Source organism: Pithys albifrons, chromosome 12, assembly GCF_047495875.1.
Source record: "Pithys albifrons albifrons isolate INPA30051 chromosome 12, PitAlb_v1, whole genome shotgun sequence".
Taxonomy (NCBI): Eukaryota; Metazoa; Chordata; class Aves; order Passeriformes; family Thamnophilidae; genus Pithys; species Pithys albifrons.
In genome coordinates this window covers 10,451,404-10,467,500 of record NC_092469.1, presented here as the reverse complement: position 1 = coordinate 10,467,500, position 16,097 = coordinate 10,451,404, and the positions used below count along the sequence as shown (strand labels likewise).

At 37.7% G+C, this 16,097-nt stretch overlaps 1 protein-coding gene across 2 annotated transcripts in view; it reads left to right on the top strand.

Annotated features, from left to right (window-relative positions):
• Window positions 1–13,270, top strand: part of TOX3 (TOX high mobility group box family member 3) — a 72,784-nt gene extending 59,514 nt beyond the window's left edge. For both annotated transcript variants that reach the window (XM_071567738.1, XM_071567737.1), the window contains exons 4-7: window positions 6,763–7,032; window positions 8,139–8,366; window positions 9,668–9,748; window positions 11,431–13,270. In XM_071567738.1, coding sequence (XP_071423839.1) covers window positions 6,763–7,032; window positions 8,139–8,366; window positions 9,668–9,748; window positions 11,431–12,171 — 1,320 coding nt within the window. In that variant the 3' untranslated portion in view covers window positions 12,172–13,270. The remainder of the gene's footprint in view (window positions 1–6,762; window positions 7,033–8,138; window positions 8,367–9,667; window positions 9,749–11,430) is intronic.
• The last annotated feature ends 2,827 nt before the right edge of the window (window positions 13,271–16,097 follow it).

Sequence of the window (16,097 nt, the reverse complement as noted above, 5' to 3'; positions counted from 1 at the left end):
GGGTCCAGCCACCCCTGCTCTTGTGTAATTTGAAAACTTTCTTTGAAATTTTTCTATTCTCTGCTGTTACCACCCATGTTTCTCCTTAGACAGCTTAGCCAATACTTAGCTTACACTTCAAGATCTCAAGTGATAAAGAAATGCTAAGTGTATTTAGAGTTTTAAATTATTCTTTGTTGTCAGGTAGCTGGAAGAAAAACATACTTGAGTCTGGTAATACAAAACATAATGAGACCTACTTTTCTGATTTGCTTTAGAAGCCAACAAAAAGCAAAGAAAGAAACTGCATAGAAAAGAAAAATCCCTACAAAATACAAAGTACCCCTGAACAAACCTACCAACACTTGAAGCAATTTTTAAACATACAAATGCCATGTAGCCCACAAGTCTGTCCCCCCATAATTCCTTGCACAATTCTTGTTACCTTTGATAATGTTTGTTAGTTGTCATGCTCCCTTGCAGTCTCTCCCTGCGTTACTGCATAATAAGGACCTTTGAAGTCTGCCTTTGATTTGGGAGTTGAAGTACCTGAAGTTGCAGAGATTGTAACAAAACTGCTAACAGTGTTTATCTGACATTCTGGGACTTAATTTTAACAATCCAGGGTTTGTTTGCAGTGTGTCTTCACTGTTTGCACACAGACCTAAGCTTATACTGCTAATTTGGAGAGAAGCTCGTCATGCCAAGAGACTCATCAGATCAGAGCCCAGATCTGTGATCTGAGTCACACATGTATTGTGATCATGCTGTTGGGTACCTTGTCCAAAAGGAGTGTGATTCAATATGCTTTAAAGTATGGTAGATGTTTGGGAAGAAGAGTGGAGAATCTGTTTTTAAATGCCTCTACAAAATGGTGTAAAGGTTAAGCTATAAAGAAGTTGCCAATTAGGTAATGTTAAAGCAGGCACTGTGGATGGGTGCAGGGCTATGACCGGCCTGTCCTGCCGTTGTCTGCAAGAGCAGAAGGACTTAGCAAATGAAGCAACCAAAAAGTGTCATCCCTTCAGCCTGCTTTGGGGATCATGGAAGGAATCTGCGTGGTCACAGAAAAGCAATTTTGCAAAATAAACTTGGTATTGTTGAACCAGCATTTGGTCTCGTTTGCACCTTAATTTGGGCAGAGGACTTTAACCTCTGTAGAGGCTTCAGGTGGTCAGGCTGCCTGCTCGGCAGGAAGCACCATGCTGCACAGGGGAGCATGAGGAACACCAGCTGCTGAAGGGGGTCCTGCAAGCGTGATTGCAGTCCAGACCACAAAGAAAAGGAAGGGACAGTAAATCAGAAACATTCCAACAAAACATGTTAAATTTACCTGGAGATTGCAGCTATATGAGGACATTACATCATATAGAAAGAGATGAATTTCTAGAGACACCTAACGGTGCCAGAACAAAAGGTGGTTGCTCAGTTCCGAGGAAGCAATTCCTGGCCTGTCATGTTTGTTTGTTTCGGATTTTGGTTTGTTTGTTGGGTTTTTTCATCTTCATGTCTTTTCTGTGGCTCATGTGTGAACAGAATAATGGGACTGAGGGAGCCCACAGACTAAAAAATTGCATATTTTTCATGTTCTTTAGGCAGCAGAATATGTGTGAGCCTCCTGTCACCAACCTATTTCTTAGATCTGCAGACATAATTTTTTAATGAATTGACATGTACTGTTTGTTGTAGAGTGTATTTGGGAATCAAATTTGGTAAGGTTTACTTTTCTACAGAAATGAAGTAGAACATGGGAGTTTTCTCATTCCCAGTGAAAAGAAGCTGCTGCTTGTAGGATCTTCTGATAACTACATTTTGACAGATCTATTAGTGATGGTAGTATCTGTAGAGGGGAGAGGAAGGACAGTTCTTCAGTGGTGGCAGTACCAAGTGGAACTCTTTTGTGTTAAGTAAGGATTTAATCTTTGACAGAGAAAAACATCCTGTTAGTTTGATTTGTTTTGATTGGCAGTGAATTCTAATCCTGTAAAAATTTAGATTAATGGATTCTTTTATCTATACTTTACTTGTGGAGAAAAAGAGCATTGAGGATTTCTTTTAGAGATATGCTGACTTGCCTAAAAGTAAAAGGAGTAATTTGCAGTCAGGGACAACTGAGGATTTCACTCTTTGCATTGCAGTGCATTTGCTTCAACTTAAATATATCCTTTAAAATATAACATCAGCTTATGTTATATTGGCAGTGATGAATTCCTCAGGCAACAGAATATATAATGGCTTAAGTCAAGTTCCGAAATCAGGGCACAGTGAGCATAGCCATAAATGTTGGGTTTTACTTAGTTATTGCTTAGTTATTGTGGTTGGCAGATTTGTGTCTTCCCTTAAACTAGCTCATACAATGTAGGATCAGATCCCAGCCTTACATCCTCCAGTAGGCACTTCCGTGGGCTCAGTCCTAACTTGGCTGGAATCTTGCTGGAGGTGTTGCCTATTGAAATGATGGAAGGCTGTAGACATTGATTTTAATCAGGACTTCAATATTGCCCCAAATGCTCTAAAAAGTAGTTATATTTTTAATTATATTGTTGAATGTTCCCAGAGAGTAAAATTGTATCAGGGTAAAAATTCAGGATAAAACTACTGTATGGAAATGATTCTTAAAATACAGGGTAGGTAAGTGGAAATTAGGACATCTCTCAGTGTAATGGCTGGATGCATTTACTTGTCAAAATAAATACTTAACTATATTGCAAGGTGTACTAAGAACTGGATGCTTAATGAGCTGCTAACAGAAGAAAGATCTTACATTTTATTACCATAATTTGTCCCTTAATACTAAATGGCATGTTGAAAAATAACCTTTGATAATACTGTATAAGTTAGATTGTGGGAGTTTACACATTCCTTTTTTTTTTTTTAGAGTTTCATTACTTTGTTGTTTGCTTTCCACTATATGTTTATGAGTTGATATTTTACCTGTTTTTGAGAACTTATTTTTTACAAATCAAAGTAAAATAAGCAATATATCTGTCATATGCCATGAGATGTGTCCTCTGGACTAAATATGGCTTCTCTGGCATGACTGTCTAAATAGATTAGAATAATTGAAAGTAGGACAGTTTGATGTACCTTGCACTGGACCAGTCTGCTCAGGGCCCCATCCAGCCTGGCCTTGAACCTCTGTCTCACCATGCTCACATTAAAAAATTTCTTCCTAATAACTAATCCAACCCTACTCACTTTTAATTTGGAGCCATTACCCCTTGTCCTGTAGCTGAAGAGACCAGAGTAGACTCTATACCTTAAGTTTTTTGTAGCAATTGTAGGATGACAACAGAAAGATCTGAGTCAAAGTCATTTCAGTCTGCAGAGGAATTACATAAGTTGTTTCTCTTTGGTATATGGTTTCACACATTATGTCCTTGTTTGTCATGCTGAGTAAACCAGTGGTTGAGCTTTGCCTGATTTGTGTTAAGATCACCACGTTTTGCATAACTTCAGTCTAAGACTGTAAAGCAGATCAGGTTCAATCAAAACTTGATACTGTTTGCTTGAGAAGTTCATGAATTTTTGTCAGAACTAATCTGTTGTTTCTGCTTAATGTTACAAAAAATCCTGAATGCTCATATTACTCATGTATCACTCTTACTTCTGGTTAAGTTTATGTAAAGGAGCTTGTGATATTCTCTAAAATTCTCCCAGTATTCTCAGCGGATTGTTTTTGGATACATGAGTTTTGTAATTTCATATAGTAACACAATTAAGATGTCATGTGGATGCTTCAGTGCACTTGTATTTCCATTCATGCTTCTGATATAGGGTGATTTTTGTTGTTGAACATTTATTTGATAACCATTTCAAGCATAATGAAATGCTACCGATCCTTTGAGTTTGTTATTGCTATTTGGTAGTATCAGGGCAAAAATTAGAGTTAATTGATGGAAAGTTTGTTTTCTTGATTATAGATTCCTCCTTAGAAGATTTTTGTTTGTTCAGGAGCTATATAAAAGCACTGTGATCTGTGATGTTGCTATCAACTAGCTACTTGCTGCCCTGTTATTACTTGCCAAACATAAAAAAGCTCTTCTGTGGGTACCATAGTTTGCTGAGGCCCACAACACTGTACCCCAAAGTAAAATGAAATTCCCATTCCTGTCTTTTTTTTTTTTAAATATCGATCAACAATATAACTTCAAGTGTGGAAAATATATTTTTACTTGTTTTCATATGCAAATATAATTTAAATTATAAAGGATTGGAAATTATAGGAAACAATGTTTTTAATGCAATATGTCTTATCAGTTTGGTGCTAAATTGGGAAATAAATAAATATTGTTGTTGTCACTTCTGGGCTTTACTGAAGTTTTTAAGTTTAAAAGAAAAGGCTAAAGAAATTAGGAAAAGATAGAGAAATGAAAAACTGAAATTAAATAAGTGGATGTAAAAATACCCACAGAAGTGTCAAATAGTGTCAGAAAAAGGGACAGTTAAGAATTCATGGGCTTGCGTATAAAATTAGATTCTGGGTCAGTGCAAGTCAAGAGAATTTAGTCTCAATAAAATCATAGACACAACCAAAATGACAAGACTTGGAGTAAATGGTTTGTAACCCATGTCATCACATTTTGTTGCCTGTTTTGTGCAGCAATAGAAGGGGAACAAAAGCCAGACTTTTAGGGGTAGAACACCTTCAGAAAGTACTGTCTGCACAATAGTGAAGAAAGTTAGTTTTTATGAGGGAAGGTCATTCTGATGATCTTCAGCTTTGCTGAAAAAACATCAGAATTACTGCAATAAAGTAATGTCTGTAAAATAAAATGATTGAAGGAATAGGCAGAGAATGATATCGTTTTACAAAAGACTTTGAATGACTTCCAGATGCCACTGCCAATACAAGTCACAATCAAAAAAATGACCCTGTGGTTAACAGTAGTAGATTTTCACAGAAAAGTGCCCTGAAGCAAATGTGTATTTCAGCCAATAAGTTTGATGTTTTGATCTTTCTGTATCCACTTTTGGCATACACACTCATCTCTAAGGAGCTACAGTCCTTCACTGAAAATATTAAAAGAATTTAAGAAGTAAGAAAAGCAGTGTGGTGTGTTATGGTATGGATTATGAGCCAAGCTGGCAATGGCTTGGAAAACCTGGGGAAAATGAGGATGCCCCAGTGCTTAGGATCAGGATTATGAGTTTGTGAGGTTGCCTTTATCTGCTCTGGATCCAGGTGCAACACTATGTGCTTTTATGCTAAAGAAACATTGTTTTTTCCTGTATAGGCTTCAGCAGAAAGACACATGAATGCCAAATTCAGAATTAATATGATTTACTGCTCTAAAGAAGCAGTGTGCTGCAGCACTTGTATGGAAAGATGGATGTGTATGACTTCTTTGTATGGCCACACTTGTCCCAGCCAAGGAAAAGCTTCCAGGAGCACAGAAACACTCTCTGTTGAGGGCAGAACCATAAAAAGTAAAAGGAAAATCGTTGGAGCTGAACTTACCTCCATGCTGACACGGATTTTTCAAAACTGGTTTAGGCTTATCCATTCTTAATAAGAGAGCACCAGGAAGGTCAGACTCTGTTGTGGAGGTCCAGTGGGCTGGATGCTGGGCTCCCACAATTGCTGTTTTGTTCTCTGTCATTTCATTAAGGAGCATTGCACCTGCTACTAATTGCAATGTAGGTTATTAATAATGAAAGAGTTTTCAAAATCTAATTTATTTCTCATGTTTCTGGCTGCTCAAACAATGACTATGGATTAATCAGGTTGCTAAATCAATTTGTGAGCTATTTAGTCTCTTATTAACTTTTTAAAAAATCTTCTATTTAAATGTTCCTTCATTGTGTATTGATCTGTGTGGGGGTTAAAAAAAACCAAAAAAAAAAAGGGAAGAGTTTTTCATAGGCAGATTCCAGCTGACTTTACCTTCAGGCTCTTTCTTCTTTTTCTTCACAAATGTGGTAAATGTTGTGCAGATGTAGGAGACACAGTTTGTGCCCTCAAGAAACAGTAGAAACCAAACCACACAAGCACTTGTGTTTCTGAGACTTGGAATACAAGCAAAATAAAGTCAGCGATTTGTACATCACTTACTATTTTCATATGTGTTTGATTGTTGGATTAAAGATAAAATGTGTGGTTTCATGTGGTTCTTGCAAACAAGGAACTTTAGGATTGTTTAAGATTACGGTGCCGGTTCTCCAACCCGGAACAGTGTCTGCACTCCAGCCCTGGCAGGGCAGTGTTCTGTGTTTAAAACAGCTTCAAAATCCCTCTCAGCCAGGATTGTTTTATGCCTGCTACTACTGTTGCTTGTAACAGCTAAGAATAATTGAATGTCAGTAAAGGAAGATGCTTTTCTTTCCCTCTCTCTATCTCCCTCCACCCCATCCTGGTTTGTTTACTTTCTGCATTTGACAGCAGTTTGTTGCAATGTTTTCCCTGAATCGTCAGTCAGCCTGTTTCTGTGTTGTTTATGTGGGTATTTCTCACTGCACCAAGAGAAGAAATGTTTTAAAATAGGGAAATGTAATTCTTATTCCACCAAAATAAAACCTCAAAACAAAAAAGCAAAAAACCCAAACAAACAACTCCACAAAAACCAAAACCCCTACACCCACAAGGTGGGGGGGAAAGGAAATCTGGGGCAAGTGTGGTAACTGTTGCTGCATTTAATTTATTAAAAATGCATTTAATTCACTAAAAAGAAAAGGAGCAAACTACATGTTGACAGTGTTAGTTCTGTAAGGCTGTGAAAATAACTACTCGATACTGATGTGTGATAACTGCTAATGACTAAATAACATTTCAATGTCTTTTAGGATCAGAGTCACACTCAAGTTTCCCAGTACCGCCAGGATCACTCTCTGATTATGAGATCTATTGTCCATATGACTGATGCTGCTCATTCGGGAATTATGCCTCCGTCTCAGCTAACCACCATTAATCAGTCTCAGCTAAGTGCACAGCTGGGGCTAAATTTAGGAGGCACTAATTTGCCACACACTTCTCCCTCCCCTCCTGCAAGTAAATCAGCCACTCCTTCCCCATCCAGCTCTATCAATGAAGAAGACGCAGATGAATCCAATAGAGTAAGTTATCCCATGTGCTGTAGTGAGCAAGCTTCACACATCTGTGTGCTGTATTTTCATGGATGTGCTGGTATCAGCTCAGCTGCAATGCAGTCATATAAAATACAAATGTTATGGTGTGGTGGAATATCATTAATTTGTTGGTTAGATTCTTGATTTAGGAAGTTTTCATATTACCTCTATAATAATAAACCCAAGAATAGACTTATACATAGGTACATATATATATATTTGATCTAATTCATTTCAGGTTTTCAAATCTGGTGAACCTCTTCACTCATCAACTTTGAACAGTTTTGTCATTTTGGTGTTTTCTGGAGTCATGTAAAACATAGATGCACTTAGACAAAAATAAAACAAGCTTTCTTCTAACTGAAAGTTTATTTCATTTACATTTTGCTTTAAATAAATCTGCTATAAAAGGAAAATGTTATCAACAAATGAAGTACAAATGTTGTTACAGCAGTTGCTGTAACCCTGAGTGTGCTGCTGGAGGGCTCCTCATTGCAGAGGGAAGAAGGGGACATTGGTGCGGGGACAGTGCCAAAGCACAGAGCCTCCAGCACCAGGGTGTGGGGGGACAGAGTCAGTGCTCACTGCTGGTGCATAGAAACTGCCATGTTGCTGCTGCACTTTTCCTGAAGGGTGGGCTTTTTAACCCCTGCCCCATGTCCAGCTTGATAGTCTTAAGTCTTGGAATTCGGAAATGCCCCCAAGCTCTTGTCTTTTGAGTCTGCTGCTGAAATTACATCTTAATGGAAAAGCATAAATAACCTATTCAAAATTTATTATGAGTTAAGTTGTAATTTTTTAAATAAAAGTTAGCATTGGGGTGTGCTTTTTCAGGTCAAGCTCAGGATTTGACTCTCGGAGCCACACTTAAAATGACTAGTAAATATTCATTCAAATATTTCTAGTAGATCCAAGGAGATAAAGCTGGGACTAAGAACTATTTGGTAGGAGAATGGCTAACACAACAGGCCTCTTGCAAGTGTTGCATACGTGGTAGCTTTAGCCATATATTATTAAGCCTGACTGTCAATAATTTTTTGTTATAAATCTGACTTAATGTATATATTGACTGTTCTTGTTCTACTGTTTTTTAGGCTACTGGAGAAAAAAGAGCTGCCCCAGATTCTGGCAAGAAGCCCAAGACTCCAAAGAAGAAGAAAAAGAAAGACCCCAACGAGCCACAAAAGCCAGTGTCAGCATATGCCCTTTTCTTCAGGGATACACAAGCTGCAATTAAAGGGCAGAACCCGAACGCTACATTTGGAGATGTTTCAAAAATAGTGGCATCTATGTGGGACAGTTTAGGAGAAGAACAAAAACAGGTAAAAAATCGATGCAGGTTGTCTCACAAGAAGCAATATCGTAGTCCTTGTAAAAAAATCCTCTTACCTCTTCTCTGAGTGGACCATGCTACTTGCTGATGTAGACTTCTACCTTTGTAGAGCTACACTGATTTTTGAACTTCCTGAAAACCTGGCATCTAGAAAGTATTTTTGTAAGAGCCAGCAGGTAGTGTTAAGTAACTGTCTTTAAATTTTAAAAAGCAGTTTGTAAAAGAGTTCAGGTTGTAGTCTGGACTCCTCTTAAGACCATCTTTTGGTGCTTCCTATTTCAAAGCTCTTGTTTTCTATTAATAAGTTAAAAAAAAAGGAAGGTGCAGCATATTTACAATTTTCCTTTGATCTTCCTTATGAATTTGTTACAAAGAATGTTGATTTCCAACCTTGGAAGCCAATCCTGTGTCTCATTACAATGTTGTGTGTGAAATGCTATCTCCAACTCAAACTTGGTACAGAGTGTTGAGTTTTGTACTTCCTTGAGGGTTATTCTTCTTGTACACATGTAACTCCTGCACATGGATTGAAGGGGGTTAAAAAGGATACCCTTTGCCTGTTGATATTCCATTCAGCTTGCAGGAACAGTTAACAGAAGCTTCAGTGGAAGGGTAGGTTTCCATGTAAGACATCTTTTGGTAAGAGATGAATAGTACTTGTTTCTGAAATACATTTGGAAACTTTTGGTCTGATCCAGCAGATGATAATGAACATCACTTAAAGGTGGACTTTAAATTTATTGATGATTAAAAATACAGATTTATTCATTTTTCCTAACTGTTCTTGTTTAACTTAATGGGATTCTCTAATGCTGCCCTTGGGGAAAGTCCAAGCTCTTTGAACCCACTTTTTTAAAGGTATACAGTTTTTTTATATGTAGTTTGAAAATCTGTGTTGAAAAAAAAATGCTTTGGCATTGTATGCTGATACCTTTTTGCATCTGAAATACTCTTCTAATATCCCTGTAACTTAGTGTCACTAAAGTACCATTTTCTGGGGAAGTAAAGTTGCATAGAGCCTTGTCAAGGAGTTGGCTGCTCATACTGATACAAAACAGCAGCCTTTTGTTATTCATGATACTCAACATAAACTGTAGTGCAAGTCCAGTGAGTAGAGCTGAAGTCTTGTAGTCACCTGCAAGAATATTTAGAACTTTAAAGGAGGAAAAAGCACATCTAACAGTGGAGTGTTTTCAGACGTTTTTGTTACTTTGCAAGTGATTTTGAGAGTATTCGGACAAAAAAAATCTTAGTGGTTGCAGTTGGTGAAATTGTGGTCTCTTTTAATAGGTATATAAAAGAAAAACTGAAGCTGCCAAAAAAGAATACTTGAAAGCACTTGCTGCTTATAGAGCAAGCCTTGTTTCTAAGGTAAGCCTAATAATGCCTTCAATGTAATGCAACTGAGCTTTTGACAATGGTGTTTAAATATTTGGGGGGAGGGGAGGGTGTTATGAAAAGTAAAATTAGAATTGTAGGATTTCTGTAATACAGCCATTCAAGGTGTTGTGCTGCTGCTTGAACCCTTCTTAGTCTCTGCAAAAATAATTTCACCTCTCTAGTGGCATACTAACAGCAACCAAAAAATATCTGTAAACATACATCTTCCTTGAGCTATGGAGGCCAAGTAATGCACTTCTCTACAGAGTAAAATTCAGTCATGAAAAATATGCTGACCCTTTTACATTAACATTTGCAAGCTATTTGCAGAGGTTTGCTTTTCCTCAAGTGCTGCTTCTCAAAAGATGGGCTTGCTTTGCGTGGAGCTGGAGAGCAGCTGTTGGGTGACAAAGCTTAAGCATTTCTTGCAGGTGAGGGGTAGAAATGCGTGGTGGCTCTGAATTTGGAGAGTACTTAAAATGGACTGGCAATGAGCCACATGGAGTATTTCAGTGGATCCCGAGTTAAAATAAAACTTGTGAAGAAAACAAAGCTCTGCGGTCTTACTTGAGAATTTACCTTTCTAGGCAGCAGCACTATGCAAGTTGTAGATCTGTTACATCTGAATATCGTAAATGGAAATATGCTTATGGACATCTAAAATGTGGGTAAAACATTGCCAAAGTGGTTATTTCTCTAATAATATTTCATGAAGATCAACTAAAAAAATATCCTAAGAAAGCAACAGAGAGTGATGATGTCTAACTCTTGAGAATATTTATTTAAATTACAACTGGAGACCATGTGTAAATCATCCAGAAATTCACTGTGTATTTTAATTAATGATTAAAAATATAACAGCAGAAATTATATACATTTTGAAAGCTCTAAGATTGCTTCTCCTTGTTTTGAGAAGCTGTGTTTTTCTATTGCCTCTGGGACTTAGATAACAGTCTAAAGGCCTTTAATATCACAATGGCAACAGGAATTCTAAATACCTTTGAGGGATTTTATTTTCCCAGTCCCAAGATCTCTTTTCAGAACCATCAGAAATATTTTCTCCCCAAATCTATGGGACCTGAGCTGGCAAGTAACTTGTGGGAGGATTGCATGAGAGAATTAAGATAAAGTCCAGTATTTATCTCATCTCCTCTAACTTAAGACACCCTTGCTGTAGCTTTTTCATTTGAGATGGTTGCGTAGAGTACGGATGCAGCACAATTTCTCACATTCTAAGCTAAATGTCTAAAAGACACCAGTTAAATGCTTGGTGGTTGTATGCTACCACAATAACTGGTGGGGGGGAGTATGCTACTGTCTCCCAAAGAACAGGGTTTTAAAAAAAAACACATGAATATAGAAAGTGTTGGGCATTTTCTAACTCCTTCAGCAACAAAATATATGTGGCATCTGTGACTTTCTAGGATTGATTAAGGGAAAAAGTGAGCTTTTTCTTCAATTAAGAGCTGAAGGTACTGTATAGGGAGACAGATAAAGAGGTGATGTCATATGGATTGGTGGATCAGTGATCATTTCCAGAATCCTTATTGATCTTTTCTGATAGAAAACAAAATATGACAAAGTATCCCAGAGTAGCTGTTATTTTATTTGCATGTGAACAGCAATGATGTTTTTTCTGTTAAAAAGGCACTTAATTTCTTCTCCAAACACAGGCTGCTGCAGAATCTGCTGAGGCCCAGACAATTCGTTCTGTTCAGCAAACGCTGGCATCCACAAATTTGTCTTCCTCCCTTATCCTGAATACTTCTCTTTCTCAACACGCAACGGTATCGGTATCTCCTCAAACTCTTCAACAGCCCCTTCCCAGAGCAATTGCTCCAAAACCCTTGACCATGAGACTGCCAATGAACCAGATTGTAGCTTCTGTCACTGTTGCACCAAACATGCCAACAAACATTGCAGCTCCACTGATGAGCTCGATGGGAACAAATATGGTGGCAACGCCGTCTTCATCTCAAGTCAGCCCCTCGATGCAAAGCCAGCAGCAACATTTACAGCAGCTCCAGCAGCAACAGATGCAGCACATGCAGCAGCAGCAGCTACATCAGCATCAAATGCATCAGCAAATACAACAGCAAATGCAGCAGCAGCATTTTCAGCATCACATGCAGCAGCATTTGCAGCAGCAGCAGCAGCAGCATCTTCAGCACATGAATCAACAGCAAATGCAACAGCAACTGCAGCACATACAGCTTCAGCAAATGCAGCAGCAGCAAATGCAGCATATGCAACACCAGTCGCAGCCTTCTCCTCAGCAGCATTCTCCCGGAGCCTCGCAGATCACTTCTCCCCTCCCTGCCATTGGGAGTCCTCCGCCAGCACCTCAGCAGCACCAGGCACAAATACAATCTCAGACACAGACTCAAGTATTATCGCAGGTCAGTATTTTCTGAAGATAAATGATCTTGCAACATGGCTTTGTGTTGATGGAGGGGGTAGGAGTAAACCATATTTGGCTAAAAACTGTAAATTGTTGATGGTAGTTATGCAGGGATGCATAACAGATCAAATGATCCTCTAAAGTGTCTATTAGATAGGCAATAAAGAACTACAATGTAGCTGTGTATCATCTTTTAGCCGACTATAAATCATTTTGTTTAAAAAAAAAAAAGCTGTTTTTCATGTGATGCCTTTTTAATTTATTTAAGCTTTACCTACAATATGTGAATCAACTGGCCTAATAAGTACCTGGACCTTCTGACTGCAAAATGGCCTTTCAGAGTTATATGCTATAACCCTTATTTCTCTAAAAGTGAATAATGCACTTCAAGGCAGTGTGAACTCATGAAGCCCTTAAAGCACAGTTGTAACTACCTGTAAAATGATGATTGGATTTCATACAATCGTACTTGTATGACATGAGTTAGTTGATGGCATTTTTTGTCATGAAAAAATAGAGTAAATCACAGATTTTTGCCAAAGCTCTTAATTTTTTTCTCTCCTAAATGTTTTCAGTAAAACAGATGCAAGTAAGTGGACTTAAATGTTTGACCCAACCTTTCACTTCATTTCTTCAAACAAACCTGCCATAGTTTGTAAGAAAATATATATTGACATTTACCCTCTTATGTTAATTGAATTACAGAACAAATGTGAATATTATATTCTGTGTTGAAGTGATGAGTTTCAGATTTAATACACTGTATTTTTAAAAGGGAAATGCACTTAAATAATACTGTTATTACAGAAAGCTAAGACAAGAAATGCAAGAGTTATTAATACGCTGTAAAACCAGTAGAATATTTAAATGAAACTCCACAACGGAATAATCAATGTAAATATTTTCTTTAAAAGTTGTAAGTTTTCATATCATGTGTTGTAAAGTTTTCATAAATGAGGCTTTAATGTAAACACTGGTAACATGATTTATTAATTGCTACATTGCTTATTGTGTTTTTATGCTGTTTTATACTTTTTTATGAGTTATGATAGCAGCAATTAAGTTGTTTGTATTTTGCTTATCTAAAATAAATGCTTTTATCTTGCTATAGAATAAACACATTTCAGTAAAACTGATGAGCCGTAAGTCTTTGATAGAAAAACCAGAAATGTTTCCTTCTGCAAATGCTTCCTTGGGCATTTTTTTAACTCCTCTGGATTCTTATAAAACATGGTGGGTAAACAGGTCCCAAGCAGAGCAGAGCGAGCAATTGTCTCTTGTGTCCACCAGGATGCACCAACAGAGTCCCCAGCACCTTCTCAGAGGTTTCTGCAACTTCAGAGGTAGAAAGCAGGTGGAAGAGCCACAAAGCAGTCGTGGTGCCCTGTGTTACATTGGTCAGGGTGTTGAACGTTTCTCTCAGCAGGAGTGTTCAGAGATGCAAATTGGCACAAACTGTGTTTTTTTCTGAGAGTTTCAGAAGTTAATGCAGCCACTGCTGTGGTCTTCCATCTGTAGACCTCCAGCTCTTGTCTCAGGCTGATCCTGAGTTCTCTCACTTTTATTTTCTAATAAAAGTAGAACATGATGGAGTGGGGGATGGAGATGGCAGGTGTTTCATATGAAGGGTTTGGAAACATGCACATCCAATGTGTTGTCAGGCTATTAGTGCTGTTGATGTATTTTTGCTCTGGACAGAAAAGAGATTCTTTATTTCTTCTTTCCCTTCTTTGCCTGCAATATCTGTGTTGTGAGTGCAGTCTGACCACTATCCCCAGTTGTCTGGCATGATTAATTACAGCATCTGTCCTGTCAGAAGCTATAATGAAGAGGTCTTGATAAAAATTGCAAATTACCATTGGCAACAATCTTAAACTGCTTATGACAAAATGAAAATTAAAAACAGCAAGTGTCAGACCTGAGCAGAATCCTAATCCTGTTTGAGATATAGCTACCATGCTCAGACCACAACCCAAAAATAATGGAATATAGATCCCCAAAAAGTTGCAGCCAGACTTGAGGGAAGAGGTACTACACCATGTGAGTTTATTCATAAAGAATTCAGCTTTCAATATTTCATCAGCAGCAGGTACTCTGTTTATTATGTACAGATATTGAACAGCAAGGGATTCTAATTACAAATTTATAGATTTCTTGGAGCAGAAAAAAATCATGTATAAATTGAAGCTTTTCATAATAGGTGTTAGCTGACAGCTACCCATGCTCCTAATAGCCTTAGCATGATATCTAATAATGTCTGGGATGGAGGGTGTTTATTCCAAGTGTGAGGAAGCTTGTCTGCATTAGAAGTGGCACAACAGAGGCTAGTTGGGAGAGGTTTTGTGTGTGTCAGTTTTAACCAATGTTACATAACAAAGGGAACCATTTTATAGTCTTTTTGAAACCTTTAGACAAATGTCTTCAGAAATAATTGCTAAACTGCATGTGACAGTAATTGTGTATTAGTTCCATAATTGTAATTTTCAAGACCTATGAAGTATCGTTGGAAAAATGTCACTAGTGATAAGAGTTAATTACAACTGAAGTCTGTTTTCAACTATTTGCTGCAAGAAGCAGGTGTTATTACACTCATTAAATGGTTTCATAAATCCTGGGTTTTATCACATTTGATTAAGAGCTGCTGAACTATTGATGTTCAGTTCCAGGAAAAATAGTTTTAATTACTGCAGCAAAAAAAAAAAATATCATTAAGCAGGACTGTACATTTTAAATATCAAAATTTGAATCTTGAAAAACTGGAGCATCCCCCTGCTTGATACAAAATTATATTTTACATTACCCACAATAGCATATTGCAGAACATCTTGTGTTTCAAACTGTTCAAGTTTGTGTTCATGTTCCCTAAGTCTAAGTGAATAACTGTGCTAAGATAGGTCATAAATAAAACTGTTAGTTTAAATTGCTTGATATGCAATTTATGCTGGAAAAATGGAATAATCCGTATTATTTTAGTGTCGTGCATGGTTTAAAGAATGTTTTCCTTCATAGCATTTACAAGCACTTAACTGCTCCTTTCTTTTCCCAAGGTTTCAGATGCTTTATCACCCCAGTTAACCACATTCTACTTTCACATTAACCCAGGTTGACACATGATGAAAGAACATAAGGAGGTTTAATTTTTAGCTGACACAGGGTCATTAGTTTCTAACTTGGAGAACAAAGCCTTTAAATACCTCTGTGCAACATAATCTCAATTTTATATTATCACCTGACCATTGTGGTTTGCAGGACAGATGGATTAAATATCTCAAGTTTAACCACGAGTCTTGCACTGACTCTTTTCAATGGGGATTCCTATTTGAATGGCTCCTTTTCCATTTCTCACTTCATGGAGTATTTTGCAGCACTGGACTGCATTCTAACCTTTCCCTCCCCCCTTTGTTTGGCTTTTGTTTTGCAACAGCTGTTATTATCGTTTTTGGTCAGCTGTGATTGCTGGAGGCAAAATAGGACCAGATGGTGTTTTGCTATGCATGAATGGCGAGTTAGAGGAGTTTAGATTGAATAGGCCAAGTTTGAATGGTGTCTATGCACCACCTGCCCTCTTCAGCAGCAGCACACACATCATAGGAGCATGATCTGTCTCAGACCTACTAGAATTGGATGGGAATGGAGAGCGCCTCGTTGGATTTTCTCCATATTTATTGATCTTCCATGCACTAACAGCATAATGCAGTACACAGTCAATTTGAGTTAATTGGATATGACACAGCATGTACATGTAATCTATCACCAGAGTCTCCTGGTACACTTTAGGTTTTGCTGCCACAAGAACATGCAGTATTAGCCTGCATTAATAGGCTAAGTGGATGGAAGTAAAACAGGATCATTGTAGGGTTTGATTTAACACAGTATACTGTAGTTTTAAAATTACACCCTTGAAACTGCCAGAGGTGCAGTTAACTATGAACATGTCTG